Source organism: Artibeus jamaicensis, unplaced genomic scaffold (assembly GCF_021234435.1).
Source record: "Artibeus jamaicensis isolate MK-2021 breed Jamaican fruit bat unplaced genomic scaffold, CSHL_Jam_final contig_1803, whole genome shotgun sequence".
NCBI classification, from domain to species: domain Eukaryota; kingdom Metazoa; phylum Chordata; class Mammalia; order Chiroptera; family Phyllostomidae; genus Artibeus; species Artibeus jamaicensis.
In genome coordinates this window covers 2,416,154-2,437,514 of record NW_026521356.1, presented here as the reverse complement: position 1 = coordinate 2,437,514, position 21,361 = coordinate 2,416,154, and the positions used below count along the sequence as shown (strand labels likewise).

At 49.1% G+C, this 21,361-nt stretch overlaps 1 protein-coding gene across 2 annotated transcripts in view; it reads right to left on the bottom strand.

The window, feature by feature from the left end:
* KCNK5 (potassium two pore domain channel subfamily K member 5) overlaps positions 1-14,152 on the bottom strand; it is a 35,876-nt gene extending 21,724 nt beyond the window's left edge. Inside the window, exon 1 of one of the 2 annotated variants that reach the window (XM_037146203.2) lies at positions 13,597-14,152. In XM_037146203.2, the coding sequence (XP_037002098.2) occupies positions 13,597-13,782 (186 nt within the window). In that variant the 5' untranslated portion in view covers positions 13,783-14,152. Of the gene's footprint in view, positions 1-7,057; positions 7,134-13,596 lie in introns of those variants that run through there. The other variant, XM_037146204.2, reaches the window with a different exon arrangement.
* Between the last annotated feature and the right edge of the window lie 7,209 nt (positions 14,153-21,361).

Sequence of the window (21,361 nt, the reverse complement as noted above, 5' to 3'; positions counted from 1 at the left end):
TATCATCCTGGGAAGTGAAAGGTTGCTGTCTTGATTGCTTGATAGCACGTGCCTGGGTCTCGGGTTCGGGCCCCACTTGGGGTGTGTACAAGAGGCAACCAATCTATAGTTCTGTCTCATGTCAATGTTTCTCTCCCTTATCTTTCTCCCCCCCCTTGCCCTCTCTCTAAAAACAAAATTTAAAAATCCTTTGAAAATTGCCAGTGTGGAGAGGGCCAATGATATATGTATTATCTTACCCTCTTAGAATACTCAACTTTGTTTTTTTGAAAGCCATACAACAGCATCACAGAAAACTGGGGAGGCAGAGAGAGACAAAGGCGTCGGTAACCGCCTGCCACTCCGCAGCGCGTTGATTTTCCACCCGTCCGGTTTCCCTGACCCAGTGCTAACGGGGACCTGCACACAAACCTGAGCCGCCCTTCTGCCTTCACCTGGGGCTTGTTTTTGTGCGACTTCAAGTCTGGCTCATGACTCAGACCAGCGATTTTCAAACGGTGTGCCGTGGCAGGCACACCGGCGTGCCATGAGAATTTTTAAAACACGCACTACCGGAGTATTTAGTCAGGAGCACTGACCTCTTTGCCCTTAGACTGTCACCTAAAAAAATGACAACACAGCAACAGCTGCCTGGTATGAATGAATCAAAATCATATCAGCAAAACATACATTTCTGGTGTGCTTCAGTAACTAGTTTATGTGTGACGCGAGATGAAAAAGGCTGAAAATCGCTGGCTTAGACAGACCTACTTTGATAAACACCAAACTGAGACACCAGGAAGCCGCCCCACCCCCACCACGGCGGCTTGTGCCCTTCGTAGCTCTGCTGCAGGCTGCCTGAGGGTTTCTCACTCCCCAAGCCAGAGCCCAGCAAGTCAATGGATAAGCAAGGATTAAACTGTGCAGAGGAGCCGGGAGAAGTGTGGAGCAGTGGGTACACGGTTGGGAAAGCGGCTTCAGGAAGGGGAAAGTTTAAGATGTGCACACTGACCCTAACAAAGCAGGTGGAGGGAGATGGGGAATTCCGAAAAGAGAGGGCAAACTACAAAAATAACCCGAATCTGAGAACTCGCAAGTCCCTGCATGCTTGGTGAGCACGGAGCCCCCTGGAACAGGATCCGAAAGTGCCCATGGTGTCCTTCCCAGACACCCTCCTCCCCAGCCCCGGCTCTCAGGGTTCTGTCCTGGGTCTGGACAGACGTGAACCAGGGAGTCGGTGACACACTTTGCCACACACCCTATCGACCTGCCCCAGGAGAACGGAGTGTCCCCAGGGAAGAGGGCACTGTACATGCAAGAGGTGAAAGTGGGGGTGGGGAGGACAGTCCCAGAGTGCTCGCCGGGTGAGGGCAGAATCCAGCTTGCTGGGCCCCCCACCGAGGGAACTGGTGCCCGCAGTTTTCCAGATTGGGGGCGGACCCATCTGAAAGGCAGAGGAGGGTTCTGCTGGTCCTGCCTCTGGGCTCTGGGGGCCGTGGGGGCCAAAGGAGAGGGACAGAGAGCTTCACAGTTCTCGGTTCCCAAGACATTCATTAATAATTACCCTCTTTAGTGGTGCTGGGTTTGGAATCCAATGGGGCACAAGCTGAGGGCCTGTGGGATTAGGGAGGGAGGAGGGTGTGCACACAAGACAAATAAGTGCCCAGTGTCACTGGGGTGGGAGATGGGGTGTCCAGAGAATGACAGGGCTCAAAGAAAGGCAAGCCCCAGGGTCAGGGTCAGGGTCAGGGTAATGTTCCCTGACTGCAACTTTTCACCTGGGAGCACCTGAGACCACCCCCCCAACACGTCACACCCTACTTAACAATCCTTAACTTAACAATGCACAACCCCATCCCATTGTCCAAGACAGGGACAATACCTAATCTTCCTCTCATAATACCCAAGACCCTTAAAACAACACTGGGCTCAGCAAATGTCTAACTAGCCTTATTGAACAAGTCCTTGGTTCAGAGAGGGGCAGTGACTTGAACTGGTCACACAGCAAATCAGCCAAGCCAGGCCCCAGCTGTCTTTAGTCCCCTCCCAGGCCACTCGTAAGTAGATCTCTGGCCTCAGCTGGCGTCTGGGGGGGATGGGAGAGGTGGGTGTGGAGAAGCCGATAATCAGGACACCCCCCCCTTTCCTGCTCCCCCGGGGGTTGCTGACAAGACACTGGTGCACAGCTTGCTCCACTTAGTCCACTCAGCACTTGTCCCTGGGTGAGAGGCGGCTCTGCCACCCGCTGTTCCAAAGGGGGCCTGGATGCTGAGAAGGGAAGGGCACCCTTCCAAAGCTAACACTGTCAGGATGCATTCCACGACCTGGGAGGCAAGAGTTTTATTTGAACAGGAGCGATGGGGAAGGTATGAGCTTCTTTCTCCTACAGAAGGTCTGTGAACAGGTGCCATCCTGCACCCGGGGCATGGGAAGAACAAGAAACTCACGCTAGACACAAAGGGCACCCAAGCCAAAATAAACATTCGGCCCATAAAGCACCTGCCCGGGTCTTCAGCATGCAGCAAAATCACCGGTCTGTCCTTAGCCCTGCAGGCAGTTTGGCTGGCACTTACACCCCAGGGGGAAGGCAAGGCTCAAGCTATTCCCTCCCAAGGTGCAGACTGGAGTCCTGCTGGGGGTTAGCCCTGGGGAAATCAAATGGGGCGATGTGTCAAGACTGTGGATTTAGCAGCCAAGGAGGTGGAACGCAGACAGGAACCCCACAGCTAAGAGGCAACTGTGCCTCCCCCTCCAGCTCCTTGATTTTCCTTGAGGGCTTGGTCTCTGGGTCCCCTGATCCATAAATCCTGCAGCAAAGGGTCAGGGGATGAGCTGACAGCCCCAACTCTGAGCTGTGGCACCCACTTACATAACTCAGTTTTTCCTGCTTTAAACTTTTCACACTGAAAATGCAAACAAACCTATATACGGTCAATGTGGTCAGAAGCAGCAGTGTGCAAAGCCAAGTGAAGAGAGCAGAGTGCTGCTGGGTGCTAAAATGAAGCCCAAGCAGAAAACAGTCCCAAGGAGTGTCTGGTAGCTGAGCAAGGTCGGAAGGACTGGTGGGAATTTAGGACACGGGGAGTCTAAAATGAGGCAACTCTGCAGAGCTCTGGACTCAGAAAGCTTGGGTTCAGGCCAGTAACTAGCGGCATGACCTTGATTAAGTTATTCAAGCTCTGCCTCAGTTGCTTTACCTACAAAATGAGGTTCCCCACAGCCCGTCTTACATTGCTGGGGGGTTGATAAGATGTGGCAATGGCCCTGACCTGGCCCACACAGGCTTTCCTCCAATTCAAGAAGTGCCAACTCATGTTCCTACTGCTGTGTGACTGTTGTACCTGCCTGCCTAAGCCACCCTCTCCTGGCATTTATAGTATCAGAGGACATGGGCCTCTCCACCCTCATGAGATGGCCTCCTGTCTGTATTGAGGCACTGGGACCAAAGGTGGGGTGAGATGAGGCCACACAGGTCTCAGAGTCCAGATCACCTGGGCCACAGCAGGAATGTTGACCCTTAGTCTCAGGGAGATGCCACAGAGGGTTTTCGAGTTGGGGGTCTGGATCTGACCCTGAGGATGGCTGACTCTGTGGCAGTGACCAGGGTCGACACTGCCCAAACCTATTAGGTGTGGCAATTGCCTGTTAAGCTGCCTCTTATGGTCATTCCTTACAAGAAGCCTTCCCTAACTGACCCACTTAGCTCTAAGTAGCCCTCTATTGTACTTAACCCTGACCCTGAGAGCAAGGCAACCTTGGCAGTTACATAACCTCACAAAGTCTGAGCCTTATCTCCAGGACTGTACAGGGAGTCCCGTTAGATACCCAGTAAGCGCCCTCCAGCTTCAACATTTTATGATTCACTGCCAGGAGAGGTGCCCAGAGCCTGACCCTCTGCCCCCATCAGCCGCGCCAACCTCCAAGGCTCCGCACCAGCCAATGACAGCTTCCTGGGCACAGACACTTGGGGAGCAGTGCCCTGTGACCGGAAACTCTCTGGGAAGGTATCGTGTCCTTTCTGCCCCAGGCTCTGGATGGTCCCAGAAAACATTCTTTCTCAGTCTATGGTTCACCACAATTTCAAGTTTTGCCTCTTATCCCAGAAAAACTCACTGGTGGGTGAGGAAGTTGGCACCCGAGAAGACAGGAAAGAGTGTGCTGGGCAGGTTAAGAAATCAGGCAGACCAATTTAGTGCAGGCTGAGTAAGCACTCTGCACTCCCAAACCATCAAGGTTTGGAGTTAAGGGTCATTTAAAAAAGGATCAGAGGTGGGGTGACAAATGGCTCCATGAAGAAAGGCTCTGGACTAGGCATGTGGACTAAGGTTAACTTGAGTTTGGTTCTAGAGACAGTCTATCCCTAGCCCCTCGCCAGGCCTGGATTTTTCCATCTGGCAAACGGGATGGCATCTTAGTGCCAGACCTCACAGAGGCAGGCCCAGAGGTCACAGGAAGGTACCTCAGATGATGGGTGTGCAGAGCCCTCCCCTGGGGACAACATCCTTGGTCAGCTGTTGGAAGGGGTGCCCTGTGGGGCGGGCCACGGGGCAGAAAAGGCCCCGTGCAGGCTCCATGCCAAAGGAGATATAAGCTAGGGACGTGCCTTTCTCCCATGCAAACAGCCCAGCCTCCCTCCTGCTCCTCCTCTTCAGAAGGCTCTGAAGATCAAACAAGTTCCCACAAAGAAGGGGCAGGGCAGAGGGGCGTGGTCCACACCTCCTCCCACCTCCCCCCATCCCTCTCTGTCACCACCACTTCACTTGACTTCTTGTTTTCTGAAGTCTGTGGCCTGAACACATTCTCCAAAAGTCAGGGATGAAACTCTCCTCGCAGCAGGTCTCAACTAGGCCTGGGCACATGGTATGCATGCATGATATCTGTGTGACGTACGTGTGACATAAACTGCTAAATGGAGGACTAATTGCTTTGTCTCAAGTTCCTTGAAGGCAGAAGGCACGGCAACCATCCAGCACCTAATCCTGCAGGGACAGACCTGCTAAACCGTGCTCCAGCCGCCCGCCTTGTTAATCCCAGGGATAAGAGTTTAGGAAAAATTCACGAAACAAGGAATAGGGAGAGCAGAGAAGGGGGTTCCTGGAGAGGCACAGACCCAGGGAGGGCCAGGGCAGTTTGTTCAGTGAAATCCTTCCAACAGAAGATAACATTAAGCTGGTCTTAGTGTTATCAGGACTGAGCAGGTCCCCAGGTTAACTGGGAACTAAGTGAGCTCTACTTGCATTTTCGGCTGTTATCACTCCCAGGGCTATTCCAGTGAAGGAATGTGCTCAGGGGAGACTCACAGGCCTGTCCTTCACCACTAGGAAACATGACCTCTCCTCCTATGGCTTGAAGGGGGGAAGTGGAAGTAAATTTTGATAATGGCACACCCCCTCACCTCTCCAGGATTCAGGGCCGGAGTCTGGGCCTGGCTCAATTTACCCAGGTAACCAACCACCTTACCTTGTAAGACGCTCCTCCCCTCCTGACTGTACTTCTAACTCAGAGGTCCACGTGGCTCTCTGCCTCCCGCCACAGCCAGGCACCATGCTGGGCACCCAGGCCCAAAAGACATGTTCCGAGCAAGTCAGTGGTTGCCTAAAACCCACACACATATGGAGCATGTCTTGCGGGCTGGGCCTGGGAACACAGGTCCAAGGTGGGAAGCTGTGGCCCCAACCATACAACAGGCACTCAGAGCCCTCTCGAATGAATGGATGAATTTACTGGAAGAAAGTGGAGAACAGAGGGGTGAGATCTCACTCGGGTCACACAGCACAAACCAGTAGTGTGGGGAGAATCGGAACTATTCTCTACACAGTGATTCAGACATAGGCACCCGGCCACTCAGATAAAGGGAGGGGCTCCACTGGGCTTCTCTCCCAGACTTTGGGGCAAGCCTCCCCTTCATCAAGGGGACCGGATAAGCAGCTACAGCAAGATTACAGTGGGCCATGGGAGGTGACAACAGCCAGAAGTACACAATCCTCCCTAGATATTTAGGCAGGAAACCCAAATATTTACAGAGAGGAGAGGAAAAATAGGATATACATTTGAAGCCAATCAAAGAGTCCTGGCTACCAAGGACCCTCTGAGAGGGGAAGTGGGTGGTGTCTGCCTCCAAGGAGGGTACAGCTTTGACCCCAGATCCCACATGACCACTTCCAGGGAGGTCACCCATGAGACCATCAGACACCAGAATCCTCCAGAAGGGAAAAGGTCTGACCAAGGCCTGGGGCAAGTCAGAACTGAGCAGGCAAAACCTTTCCTCTTTCCTCCAGAGCAGGGAGCAGGGCTATACTGGAAGAAAAGGAAGTAAACCTTCCATAATTTAAGGTGGTGACCATGAACTCTTTTGAGGAGAGGGGTGTGGGTAAATCTGCAGAAAATGGGGAATGGAGGGATTTGGTGCATTTTATCACCTGTGCTTCCACCTGCATGTAGGTTGGGAGCTCTGTTCATGATGGGGCCTGAAGCACGTAGGGAGTGGAACCCACTCCCCCACCCCCTGCAGAGAGACAGGGTGCAGGGACAGCAGCTGAAACATGGCCAGTCACCTGTGGCATATGCCAGGCACTGTCTAGGTGTTTACGTGGATTCTGCAGGCATGTGGGAGCTCCTGTACTATCATCCCACTTCACGGACGAGGAGGTGACTTGCTCAAGTCACACAGTTGAGCAAGCGTCCTAAAAGTCATCCCACAGCTCTGCAGGTACCACTCAAGCCTTGCTTGCATTTCCCACCCGCAGGCCTTTGATCCTTGTTTTTCCCCCCCTTCACTGTGGCCTCATGAATGCAAAATGATTCCGTGTGGGCCCTGAGTTCGAATCCCTGTTCTTCCACTTCTGAGTGGTATGGCCTCGACTGACTTATGGAACCGCTGTGGTCCATTCTATTGCTCCCCCCTGAGGAAGTTCCGGCAAGAGTTCCTACTGCAGAGGGCTGCAGCAAGGATTTATCAGATGGCGCACAAAACAGTTCACACAGCATATGCTGTCCAAGCAAGTGCTTTGGAACTGTTAGCTGGCATCACCACCCCCACTTGTTACTCCAACCCCCTAAGCTCTGGTCCTCCACTCACGGTCCTCTGAAGTCAGCAAGGCCCGGGAATCTCAGCCTCTAGCTAGCCGTGAAGACCCCAGCAAACGCTCTGGCCTCTGGTTTCCTGCACAACAGGCACAGTAACAGCGGACCGTCAGGACTGGTTCACTGAGACACAGGTAAAGCACCAGCCCAATGCCTGGCACATAGCAAGTACTGAGCAGAATGCTCACAGGGGCTGCTTATCCTTCCCACCTGTCTCAAAGTCCCCTTCTCTAAGTTCCAGAGCAGAAATTAACCTCTCAATGGCACACACTTGCACCTCCAGTACACTTACCACTGTCCACCAGGTAACAGCTGCGTACCTTTCTTTCTCTAGATCTGGTGCTCCCTGAGGGCAGGGGTTATTTTTTGTCCAGGGCCAGATCCCCCCCCCCCCCCAGGGCGAGGGGTTCTACAGGCCTCAGGAAACAGGAACTGAATTCTCCAAGGCCCTCTGACCCGCGTCCGTCTCTCCAGCCTCAACCATCTGCAAACCATCACTCAGCACCAGGACCGTATTTCCCCTCATTTCACCACCGGGGCCCTGTTTCTCTCCCCAGCTAGACTGAGCTCCTTGGGGGGGGCTAGAGCCGTGTCTGGTTTCTGAGGCTTCAGCAAACACCGAAATGACAGCTGGCAGCAAGGGACTCCTCTGTGATTCCTTAATGTTGCCCAGGTCTCTGAAGTTCAGGGATCAGATTAACTGCTCATAAAAAGCCTAGAGGCCTCAGGCAGCCGTACGGAGCTGGACTATACTGCCCCACATTTCCACAAAGGTGCAACTAAGGCATAGTCTGGACAGTCATATCAAATGGGGGATGTCTTTGGCAGGGAGGCGGACCCAGACTTCCCAAGGGGCTCAGGGAAGAAAGGGAGTAGTAGTATCTTTAACTGAAAGCTGGGGTATGACAGAGCATGGGCAGGCTCTTTGGGGGGGATCCTCTGAGCTCTGTGGGCTTTGATACGCTATCATATCAGAAGGAGAAAGGGAGGAAGTGTCCTTATCATAACATTCATGGGGTGAAGGGATCAACCCAGAGAAACACCGTTAGTTTACAGGAGAATATTCCACTTCTTTTAAGTTACAAACGGCCATGAAGAGAAACTTTCTGAAATGCTGCTCACTCCCTGACTTGAAAATTGCAAAAATTTGGTAAGCACAAATTCCTTGGCTAAACCTAGGGAGCTTCCTTATCTGACCCTTATCTCCCTGCCCCACGGCGAAAGGCCAAGGCCATCGCGCTGGACTGATCCAGCGGGATGCTCACGGGAATCTCTGGGACAGTCCCCCACCTTCTCCACTCCCCCAGAGGAATAGCAAAGAGAGGGAGATAAGTCTATTTCAAGTGTTCTCCTAGTCATCCGCCTCACCTGGCCGCTTGGTATCACCCGGTGCTGGCCAGCAGCACCATTTAGATCTAACATCTCAATTTGTACAAAGACTGTCTTGGGAGTACCATTCTCAGGAGCGTGGCTCCTCTGCTCCCCAAAGCCTTGTGCTTTCCCGCTCCTCCCGCCCCTCCAAAACACACACATAGAGTTCTGGGGCTGGGCCTGATCTAACAGCCAACAGCCAAGTTCAAGATGAAAGCCCATGGCCTGAGGTCAGAGCCAGCCAAGCACAGCATTCAAAACTGGAAGATTCTGTTTCTTTTATAGGACAGATTATAAATATGGCAAAACCCCAGGAAAATACTTAGAAGCAGCAGTCATCAACCCCCTTTCACCTCCCCCCACAATAAGAAGCCCCCTCTCCAGAACATTTCAACACTTGCTAATTTCTACCCTCGGTCAGTCTCTACTACCATGCCGTCTGTAACTGGTCTGAGGGCTCTAGTAAAATTCTCAAAATCATTCGATAAAAATTCACTTTACCTGTTTAAACTCTAACCAGAGCAGTTAACTAAGGCACATTTATCAATCCGGAAAAAAAAAATTAGGAGGCGCTGCCTGGACTTTGAGCAAAACATTAATTTAGGGGGGAAAAAAAGAGCCTTTGGGAAGGGACCCTTTTCTTCCATTTCCTCCACCAAACCCACTTGTCCGCTCTCCATTTCTCCATCCCTAGAAGGTGAGAGTTCACATGTGAGCTGATGACGCGGGGGCCTCCATGATTCTGGACAATCAAAAGACCTGGTGTGTTCCCTTTACTCACAAAGGCATTTAAATAGACGCGTGCACTTTTACAATTTCCAACACGGCCTGACCCAGAAGAGGTTTTCATGTTAACCCTCGATTCTCCCAAAAAAATCCAATGAGTGTGGCTCATTCTGAGCATTTTGGTCAGATGTAATTTTACCACATGGCTGTATTTTTCATATTTTAGGAGGAGGATTAGTGTGAACAACAGGATGTGAGGACCTCAAAATTGGAATGAGCCTCGCTGCTGAACTGGAGCGGGTGCAGAGTAGGTAGGGGTCCAGAAAAACAAAAGGGAGAGAAAACCTCCCCAGGATAACACAGTTTGCAGCTTAGACAGTGAGGTCAGCAACATCCAAGAAGCTCGTGGGAACTGGTCATCTATGTGAGCAGTCTCGGAAAGCCAGAGTTAGGGCTGGGGTGCCCCAATGGAGGGACAGCCTGGGGTGACCCCTACTTACCATACCCCCATGAGACTTGAGCATCTCAAGAACCACAGCACAAAGCAATACCCCGTTCTCTTTCCCCTTTTTTACCCTGCTAAACCCTCCTAATTCTGAGATCCCGCTCTGGCTTGAGGTCACCTCCTCCTGGAAGCCCTCCCTTACCCCTCAGGCTGGACCTGGGGTTGCTCGGTAAAAGTCCCTCTTGAACACCTCTGCGGGGCCCTCAGAAACCATTGTCAAGGTGGGTTTATTCATTCTTACCTCCAGCTGCCAGCCAGATCTTGGCTGTGTCTTAATTCACCTTTGCACTCCCAGCACCTTGTTCAGTGTCTGACACACAGTGAGTGCTTAATAAATGCTTGTTGACTAATTTCCATGTACTTTGGCATACAACACACTTAGATTTGAAACCTGACTCTGCACTATGATACTGGCAATATGATATCATTTTTTTCGAGCCTCATACTCATCTATAACTGGGGTTGATCACCACGATTAGATTAAAATAAGAATGTATGCGAAGTGCTTAATGGAAGCCCTGGTGCTTGGTGAGCTCTCAAATCCTTCCTGTTTATGATCAGTGCACACCAGAGGCGATGGCCGAGAAAGACTCATCCTTCCCCTTTACCCCAATCCTCTGCATTTTTGTGCTTTCAAAGGAGTGGGATTCAGCACACTGTCGCTTACTTTGTTAACGGAGGAGGTGGCGGCACAGCCAGGCACAGCACGGAGGAGCCTGCGTGCAGAAGCCTGTTCTTGGGGGAATGGAAAATAGAATTTCCCAGCAGACCAGAGTCCAGCTGAACCAATTTACTAAACTCAGTTACAGACCAACTACTGAACAGCTTCACAAGAGGAAGGGCAGGGGTGTGTGAGGAGGCAGGCAGCTGGTCCCCACCCCAGGCCATACTTTCTGGATGTGTCACCAAAGCCACTCACTCTAACTTCCCTGACCTTCAGCGTCCATCTGTAAATAGGTAAGGGGGCTGTACGGAGTACCTGAACTAATAATACAGGTAAAGCACTTGGCCAGTTGCCTCGAGCAATGTGTGTACTACAAGTGCAAGTGACAGGTTGGTCTCCTAAGTTATATCTCTATACATCTGGCTGAATGCTGCTCCTTTACTTGACCCTCACCAGGCCCTCATTTGGCACACGAGAAATTTAAATGGCTTGATGAGTAAATGGCCAAGCCAGATGGCAAAATCGGATTGCACCCTCTCATAAAACGCAGATACTGCCCACAATGCCCAGCATTAAGGGGATCAGTGGATGCTAACTCTCCTCACGGGAGACTCTGCAATTTAGGAAGAGGCTGGTGGACAGGGTCACCCAAACCCTGGTGGAACGAAGGTCACAACAAAGGATTCAAAAATGATTCTGAAGGCAGGAAGGAGGATGACCACGTGGTACAAGGCTGGTGGGGCGCACACAGCATATGAAAGTCAACCTCTGCCTCAGCTCAACCACAGCTTGAGCAGGGAGGAAGCACCTGACAACTCAGGGCCTATTTCCAAAGATCTAAAGAAAGGTGTGTAAACTCGCTTTCTTACAAATCTGAAAGCTAAGTTTCCAGTGTGAGAAAAACCCCAACCTAGACTGCACCACCCCCACACCCTTCCAACAACCCTTCCCGAGAGCCTGCCCCCACCCCAGGAATTCCTAGCAAGGGACTTCTTTAAATTACAAAGGTGATTCAGAACTTCAGGTGGAAAATGCCCAAACAACCCAAATGGAAAGATTTTTCAGTTTTCATTTTCCCTTAAACCAATTTCTGGCCTGAGGCAATGCCCACAGTCGCATCGGAAAGCCGAGCCCCAGCAGACTTCTGGAGACTAAAAGTAACGCTAACAAAATGCTTCCACTAGTTTTCATTTCTTGGGTTTTTCCTATGAAGAGAAGAGACTTGAGCATTTGGAGATGATTTGAGTTTTTGGCTGAGGATGGGGACAGGGCTATCCATAATCATCTCTAAATCATGCTGGCCAAATGCCCAAATCCATTTTCTAAAAGTTACCTGTCTGCTTTGGGGATAGCATTTAACAGGACCTCAAAATAAGAGACATTTTGTTTCCCACACACCTTAAGAAAGCTGTCTAACCCCCAAAGCTCCTACCACCAGCTGCACCAGGCCGCCTCGCCCCGCCCCGACCCCCCTTTTCCCTTCTCCTCATGTTTTGAAGTTTATTTTCCCACATTCGGCCTTGAATTCTTTCCTTCCTTCCCCCTGCAGTGGTTGGTGGAGGAGCAGCGAAGAGGGAAACTTCGAGGGCAGCTCGATTCTTTATCATACTTGCCTCACTTCTTCCCCTCTAAACAAAGCCCTGGAAGAAACTAAACAACAGCTCGTTGTCCAGAAGAATTGTTTCCTCAAGGGAAATTATAAAGTGACCCCTCCCCAACACATGCACACAGGGCAGACCCAGCCAAAGGAACCCACGTCACCCCAGAACTTCTGCCATCACAAGCTAGCTCACCTTCTGAAGTTCATCATCCTTATCAACCTCACACACCACCAGCGCACCCCCCCCCCCGGCCCCCCTGCAACCCTCCCCACTGAAATTAAACACCTGACCTGCTGGCCTAAGCTTGCCCTTTCCAGTGGCCCCTGAGAGAACAAGTCTACCTGCCCAGCTGCCCGGAGGCACTAATATGCTCACTTGTGAATGTCTAATGATTTGGGGACAAAAAAGGAAAACACAAGCAGCTTCATGGTTTCCAATGTTCCAACCTCCCAAGAGTTCGGGGCAGGAAAGACAGACAAGGACTGGTTCATTTCCGGTTTACAGATGGGGAAATCAAGGCCAGAAAAATGAGACAACCAGACAACCATAACATATTGGAGGACCGCTATCGATTAAATGCTGTTCCTCATCAAACCTCCTTTATGGCATCTTACACCCCAAGAGAAAATGTAACATCTTAGATCAACTTCCCCTATTCCACCCCACAGTCTAGAGCCCTCACGGAATCTTACTCTGGTCCAGGTCATTTCAGTGGAGGGATGCCATTAGTGCAGGCCAAGGGCGAATGGTTGAAGCTAAGAGCCTTCAGGAATCTGGGGAAGAGGGCCTCTATTCCCAGCGAAAGGTCGGTTTACCCCACTAAAGTCAATGCCATCCATAGGGCTTATGAACCAGAAGAAACTCCCAATGCTAACACAGGTGAGAAACTCTCCCCACCACCTCCCACCACCTCTCACTCTGCACATCCTCTTTGTACCCACTCCAATGGACTCTCTGGGTTTTGTTCTTTTGTTCAACCTACTACTTTCCAAAGTTTAATTCCAAGCCTTGAATTCTTTGGAGTAAGCCTTCCCTGATAAACAAATAAGCTACCTCGGAAGCCTGAGCGCATCTCCAGTATTCCAGTCACCAGCCCCCATCCCAGTGGCTCAGGCTCGCAAAGCCCCTTACCCGACTCCTCAGCCCTACTGGGAGGAGGGGATCTTTGCTTAGGCTGGTTCTGAGAACTCGCCCGCGACTCTGCCGGGCTCACATTCCCGAAGAAAGGCCGTGCGGGAGCGGCACTGGCCCCGGAGATGGGAGGTGGAGAAGCTGGGGCGGGGGTGCGACACCCTGCTCGGCTTCCGAACTCCAGGAGCGTCTCCAAGGAAAGATAAATGCTTCTATCCACCCCACAGCCTTCCTCCAAGGAGGGAGGTACCCACACCCAGCCACTGACTGCAGGGCCCGGTTCACCCGGAGGTCAACCCTAAATTCTTCTCTCTAGACAAACTGGCTTCCAAAGAGCCTCTGCGCGTGGGTGACTCCCGTGTCCACGGGTAATCGAAAGATACCAGCAGCCAGATCCGTGGTAAGACATTCTCTCCTGTCACTCCCATGCCAACCCACAGGAACTGAGGGTCATCCAAAGCTGTGAGGAGTGCCCTTCAGCACTCCTAAACCTGCAGCCAGCTTCTGGCGTTTGTACGTGTAAAGCGGCGCCTCACCTGCAGGATCTTGTCCAGTCCCTCCTGGCCTAGACACGGGAATTCCTTGAGTAGATGCAATTTCTGTGTATAGTAGTTTTTCTTAGACTCTTTCCAGTGCGGCTCCTCCAGCACCTCGAAGATCGCCGCACCGATGGCCAGGTAGAAGATGATGGCCGAGGTGAGCAGAGGGCCCCTGTCCACCATGGTTCCCGAGAGGCCGCCTCCTCAAGAAAGCGTCTCCTAGCCCCAGTGGCTCCGGGTCCACCGGCCCTGCAGCCTCTGGAAACAGCTGTTTGAATTTGGAGCTCCGCATGCGCAGTGCTCCGTATTCCCAGCGAGGTTCTCCGAGCAAGTTGCTCCTCCGAGTCGGCCCCCTGAGCGCTGGGAAGTGTGCGTGGCCCTGCTCACGCGGGCTGGGGATGAGCACACACCTAGGGGATGGGGGTCGCCCTGGATTACAGTGGCGAAAGCAGCTGGGGGAACTCAGGGCCAGACTCTGGGAGACACGTGGGCCACCCTAGGAGAGCTGCAGCAGTAAGTACCGCGCCCGCCTCCGCGCGCCTCTTTAATCAGCTCCGAGCGCACACTGCCCGCCCGCGCCTAGCGCCCCCCCGTGGGGGAGGGGCCGACCCGGGCCGGCCCCTCGCCAGCACCGCCCTCGCGCAGACCACGCCCCACGCAGTCAGCTGGGTTGGTCTTCAACACACCGTGTGCTTCCTCGTGTCGGTGGGTGCCTGGTGCCGAAAGCCTGAGCGGTTGTGGTCTCTGGGACTCGCATTTGGTACTAGTACTGGTGTATTAAATAAAATTAAACGTGTTAATGGCCGGGATCAGGAAGTTATTACTATTGCTGTTTTCACTGTAATTCGGTTTTAATTTACTGATGTTTCTCCCAAGAAAGCTTGATACTCAGTCTCTCTGTCTCACGCACCTTCCAATAATTATACGCCTGGGGAAAGGGGATCAGAAAGGGACTGGGGAAATTGTAGAGAACCAGGACAGCAGGCATTAACCCAGCCACAATGGTGTGACCTCTCAGTCTGGCCCAGTCTCGCCTGCTCTGGCGTGAGACCCCCACACGGGGAAGGAGCAGTGTAGGCAGCACTGTGCGAGACCCCTCCCTTACCCCACCCCCACTACGTACACATTGTTAGCTTTAGGAGAACACCTCTTTGATACTCCCAGGCCTATTTAAAGTTGTAACGCCCCCCGCCCCACCACACACACACATGCACTTCTGATCCCCCTTATTAGCTATATTTTCTTCCTGGTACTAAATTTTTCAAATATACTATATAACTCTAATATACTCTACAACAGTAAAATGACAGATTGTGAATGGGGAGTCTGGATTGTTCGATGGCATTCCCGGGGCCTCTTACATAGTATACACTTATTAGACATATGAGCAATGAAAAAGTAAATAATAGCCAAAAACATATTTGTTAAAAACACATCCAGTGGAAGTTACAGCCAGAGCAATTGCGCAAGAATGAATGAGTGAATGAATAAATGGCATCGACATCAGAGAGGAAGAAGTAAAACTGTCACTATTTATAGATGACATGATAGTATGTGCAGAAAACCCTCCTAAAGATTCCACCAGGCCCTGGCAGGTGTGGCTCAGTGGATTGAGCGCTGACCTGGGAAATAAAAGGTCACCAGTTTGATTCCCAGTCTGGGCCCATGACTGTTCTGCAGGCCAGGTCCCAGGTTGGGGGCGCAAAAGAGGCAACCACACATTAATGTTTTTCTCCCTCTCTTTCTCCCTCCCTTCCCCTCTGTCTAAAAGTAAATAAATAAAATCTTTACAAAAAAAGACTCCATCTAAAAACAGAGCTAATCAACAAATTCACTAAAGTTATAGGATTAAAATCAATATACAAAAATAAATTGCACTTCAACATACTACAAATGGAGTATCAGGAAGAGGAACTAAAGAAAACAATATCATTTATAATAGCATCAAAAAGTAAAATAAAATACCTAGAAATCATCTAACCAAGGAGGTGAAAGACCTGTGCACTGAAAATTATAAGATACTGATTAAAAGAAATCAAAGAAAACACAAACAAATGAAAAGATATTCTGTGGTCATGGATAGGAAGAAGTAATATTATTAAAATATCCATCTAACCAAAACAATCTACAAGTTTAGTGCAATCTCCATCAAAATTCCAATAGCATTTTTACTTTCTTTTAAAAAATTACTTTATTATTGTTCAATTACAGTTGTCTGCATTTCCCCTCCACCACTCCCTCCTGCCCCCGAGCCAATCCAATAGCATTTTCAAAGACAAACAATCTCAAATTTATATGGAGCTACAAAAAACCCCAGAATAGCCAAAGCAATCTTGAGAAAAGAGAACAAAGCTGGGCATCAAAACCCCCTATTTTAAGCTATATTACAAAGCTATACTAATCAAAATTGTATAGTATTTTCATTTGATGAGAACAAACCCATGGATCAATAAAATAAAATAGAGCCTAGAAATAACAACAAAGGAACTAAGAATACACGATTAAGGAAAGGACAGTTTCTTCATAAAATGGCATTGAGGAAACTGGACAATCACATGCAAAATTATGGAACTAGACTATTATCTTATACCATACACAAAAATTAAGCCAAAAAGGGTAAAAGACTTGAACGTAAGACCTAAAGCCATAACACTCCTAGAAGAAAACAGCGAGTTTTTGAATCAAACTTGGGTCTTGGCAGTGTTTTTTTTTTTGGCTCCGACTCTAAAAGTCAAAGCAACAAAAGCAAAATAAATAAGTGGGATTACATCAAACCAAAATGGCTTCTGCACAGCAAAGGAAACCATCAACAAAATGAAAAGGCAACCTGCAGAATGGGAGATCATATCTGCAAATCATGTATTTGGTAAGGGATGAATGTCTGAAATATATAAAGAACTCATACAACTCAATAGCAAAACAGAACAAATTATTTTAAAAAATGGGCAGAGGATCTGAATAGACATTTTTCCAAAGAAGACATACAGATGGCCAACAGACACATGAAAAGATGCTCAACCTCACTAATTATGAGGGAAATGCAAGTTAGCTATCCACAATGAGCTATCATCTCATACCGGTCAGATGACAATTATCAAAAAGATAAGAAATAACGAGTATGGGAGAAAATGTGGAGAAAGGGGTACCCTGGTGCACTGCTGGTGGGAGTGTGAGTGGGCGCGTCCACCTGGGAAAACAGAATGGCGGTTCCTGAACACATCAAAAATAGAGCCATCACATAGTCCAGCAGTTTCTCTGCTGGGTATTTATCTGAAGAAAACAGAAAATACTAACTATTGTAGAAACTATATGCACCTCCATGCTCACTGTAGCATCACTTAGAATGGCCAAGACATAAAAACGGCCTAGGTGCTCATCCGCAGATGAATGGATAAACAAAACGTAGTGTGTATCTATACAGTGGCGTACTATTCAACCATAAAAGACAGTGAAATCTTGCCATTTGCAACATTATGCATGAATCTTGAGGGCATTATGCTTAGTGAAAAAAATCAGAGAAAGACCATACGATTTCACTTGTAAGTGGGGTAAAAACAACAACTACAAAAATCAAGGTTTCAGATACAGAGACTGACTGGTAGTGGCTGGTGGCAAGGTGAGGGTGTGGGGATATATGAAATCGGTGAAGAGTCAAAAGGTACAAAGTTCCAGCTATAAAGTACAATAAATTAGTCTTGAGGATATAATGTAGAGTATGGTACATTATATAATACTCGATTGCAAGTTTGAAAGTTGCTAAAAGACTAAGTCATAAAAGTGTCCATCACAAGAAAAAAATTGCAGCTATGCATGGTAGTGGAGGTTAACTAGACTTACTGTGTTGTGCATTTCACGATACATAACAAGTGTCAAATCATTATGTTGTATACTTGAAAGTAATATAATGTTATATGTCGGTGATAGCTCAGTATAAAATTAACCAAATTTATTAAACAACAAAAACATGGCTGCCTATGCTATTTCTCACTCACCTTGCTAGCAGTTACTGTCTAGAAGCCACAAGTCCCAGACAGTAATGCTACATCCCACCCAAGTGTCATAAGCGGGGCTTGTCATCATACCCACCTGCAGTGAGAAAGCTGGTGCTGGGGTGGGTTCGTGTGTCCAAAGTCTCTGAACCAGCAAAACCCAGAAGTTGGAGAGACAGATACCTTCCGTACTCTGTTCCCGGGTGTGGCCCTGACCCTGTCCAGTCTGTGTGGGGGCAGATGCGGCAGTAAGTAGGTCAAGTCCCCTCACTGCTCCCTGGCCAAGGCCTTTTTTTTTTTCCTATAAGGGAAATAGGTGGTCTTTTCTCAGGTGTCAAGAGTTAGGCCAGTTTTTACTTGAGGGATAGGAAGGGAGAGGTATCCATGGGATCTCCAAATTGGGCTGGAGCAGAGGGGCTAGAGATGCAGGCTTGAAAATTGAATATGTTTCTGTCTCTCCTCAATGGCATGGAGTGTGTGCTTCCCAGAAGGCTGGAGTAGGAAGCTGAGAAGCCCCAGGTTTTCTGATTCCCCTGTACTTGAAGCCTCAGTGAGGTCTTGGGGTAGCTTCCTTTGGGTGTGAGGGAGCCTGCATAGTCAGGTCCCCCCCCCACCCCCCCGACTGCCAGACACTGTCCTCCCACCCTGCCTGCCCCCTACCCAGCCGCACCAAACTCCACGGTCCCACTCCCCAGTCCTCAGCCCTTCCTGAGACCAGGCGTTTGTCTCGGTTCCCCCTCTCTGATGGAGAAAGTCAGGGACTGTGGTGTGAACAGTTCACCCATCGTGGGGTGGACAGTTTGAGAGGCCACAGGCTCTTTCTTTGTTTGGAAAATTCCATCCCATTCCTCTCCCACCTCCGGACTGTGTTCTCTTCCGAAGAAAATAAAGGGCCTCTTCCTATTCCAGTTTCACCGTCTCGCAAAAACATGGTAGCATAGTTTAAGATGAATTGGTTTTTACTTGAAGCTTTTGTAATTGCTACTTTGTCTTTCCACTTTGCCTATTTCTTCATTTCCCGACCCCTTTCTCGTTCCAGTCCTCTCAATGTCATGCTCACTCTCCCCTCATCCTCTCCTTCTGTCGTCCCCTATCTTTCTGTACTGCCCCAAGCCCTTAACCCAGCCCTCCATTCTCCCTGCTCCTGCCTCTGCCTCCTTTGTCCCCGTCCATACTGAATGTGTTTCTCCTTCCCCTCACCTTTCCCCACCTCCCTGGCCCCTTCCACAGTTTTGGATCAGCAGTTTCCAGTGGAGATCAGGAGTCCTGCCCATTCTCTGCACAGCAGCCAGTGGGGGCTTTTAGAAATATAATCTGTACTGAAACTAATGAATGTCTAGACAATTTGAGCCTCAAGATTAGGAAAGGAAAAACTGGGTGTGTGGAGGAGGGGCACGGGGTACACCGCTCATACATGAAGGCATTTCAATGGCTGTATTATTATGCTCATTTATCAACTTGTGGCTGATCATCATTTCAGTGTGCCATCTTTTGAAAGGCAACTGGCTTTGCGTGGAATTTCACCTTGACAGCAACAGGGCACTAGACTTACCCGGGTTGACCCTGAGGCACTGGCAGAGCAGACTGGTTGTTCTCTTCAAGGTCATGCCCCTAAATTCTAAGCACAAAGAAGATCCTCCCCACCTCTGTTACTTCCTCCTTTCAATAAGATGAAGGGATTATCCTCTTGGTAAGGAAACACTTCATAATGCTGAAACACTTATTGTTTTCTCTTTGTTTATATTCTGCTTAGGAATTTCAAGGGTAATAGTCCCTCTCTGAAATTCCCCACCCTACCTAAGGAGGCAGATAAAGATCCATTAAGAGCATAAAGTAATTCAATAGCACAATCACTTGAAAACCTTCATTAAAAAAGAAAAGAAAGAGAAAAAAAAAGGCTTTCTAGCTCCTGCGGACAAAACAAAAACAAAAACAGAGTGGGAACAGTTCTCTGAACCGTAACCTCGCAGAGTGATCTGATTATAAATTCCTAACTGAGCAGGTCATGGTGGGTAGTCACATCCCAGTCCTATAAACTTCTTCACTAAAAAGCTTATCTTTGCCCTGACCTGCGTGGCTCAGCTGGTTGGGCATTGTCTGAAAAGCAAAGGTCACTGGTCGGGGCACCTTTTGGTTCTTGGTCAGGCCACGTGCCTGGGTTGTGGACAGTCCTGGGCTGGGTTAGGGCGTGTGGAACAGGCAACTGATGTTTCTCTCCCTCTCTTTCTCCCTCCCTTTCCCCCTCCCCTCCCCTCTCGAAGGATTAAAATCTTTTAAAAAGATAAAAATCTTATCTGTGCTTTAAGCAAAAAGTCCATTGTTCTTGTACGTCTAAGTTAACATCTTGTGCCTACCTTTTAACCTTCTGGGAAATTTAACCACACTCAAGGGATCCCCTAATCTTGTATCCTTTAATCCAAACATTGAGACATCTTACCTTCTACCTTCTTATAATCTTCCTTCTGGTCCCTCCTTAATTCCACATATATAAAAGAAACTGCAAAACTGTCGTTCTCCAGAGCATTTGAGATCTTGTTTCCCAACAATATAGTCAATTTTGGCTCAAATAAAGTCTTATAATTGTTCTTACATCAACATAGGCCATACCACCTCAGTTTGTGTAAGTCAGACTCTTAGAAAGAGAAAGAGTCATGGCCCAGGGATGAAGGGAGGGGGAGAAAAAGTTGTTCAGTGAGGATCCAGTTTCAGTTTCGTACGATGTTAAAAAGTTCTAGAGATTTGATGTACAATGAGGGGCATATAGTTCACAACCATGCTGTCCACTTAAAAAGATGGTAAATTTTATGTTATGTGTAAGATTTAAGGTAAAAATGTGCAAAAAAGTTGCTATGCTAAATTTTGTAAACTGGCATCAAGTTTATGAGTAATCATTTATATATATTTAAAAACTCACAAAAAGTTGTAAAAATTGAACTTGTTAATTCAATGGAAGACATTCGAAGTCACAAGGATTAGCCAGGCATTGAGGACAGCGATATGGCTAAGCCACGGATAATACCGAGTGAATCACAGAAGTGTTGTCCTAGCAGGGCTTCAGTTGCCCTGAACACAGAGCTACATGTCCCTTGCTCTGAGAGTCAGTTAAGCTGTGGAGAAGCATGTCCATGGAGGGTGAGAGCAGAGCTCAAGGACCGATTCTGAATTATTTGTATTTGGAGATTTCAGGTAGATCCGCCGTCTCGCTCTTTCAAAGTCTCTTTCTCACAAAGGGAGCATGATAATATCAGAATTTTCTTGCTTTGCGACAGCATCTAAAATTTCTACTGCCAGGATGAACAACTCGGTAACAAGAGAAGCCCCGCTGGCCAGTTCAGAGGTCATTCGAAATCTGTTCCTTCGAACGGGTCACTTCTAGAGGAGCACAGGGGGGTGGTGTGTGTTATGGGACTACCCTCCAAAACTTTCTCTCAAACTGTTGGTGGTCCCTGAAATCCCACCACTTGAGAGCATTTCCTTTCACACTAAACACTGCCCTGTCCCTAAGACCTCTTTTCAAATCCAGGAAAGGAGTACAGCCTTAAGACCCTAACACTTTACCTCGGTGGATCTTAACCTTTTTCAATTGTTTTGGTCACAACGATGAGTATCTATGCGTGTTTCCTCAGAAAATGCACATGTCCACCAACATTTGTCTGCCGGTTCTGCTGGTTGCCAGGAGCGGCTCACCCTGACCCCCGACCAAGGTCATTCCTGGCCGGACCACTCTGTGAGCACCGTGGGCAGGGAGGTTTGGAAACACTGAGTGCAGCTGG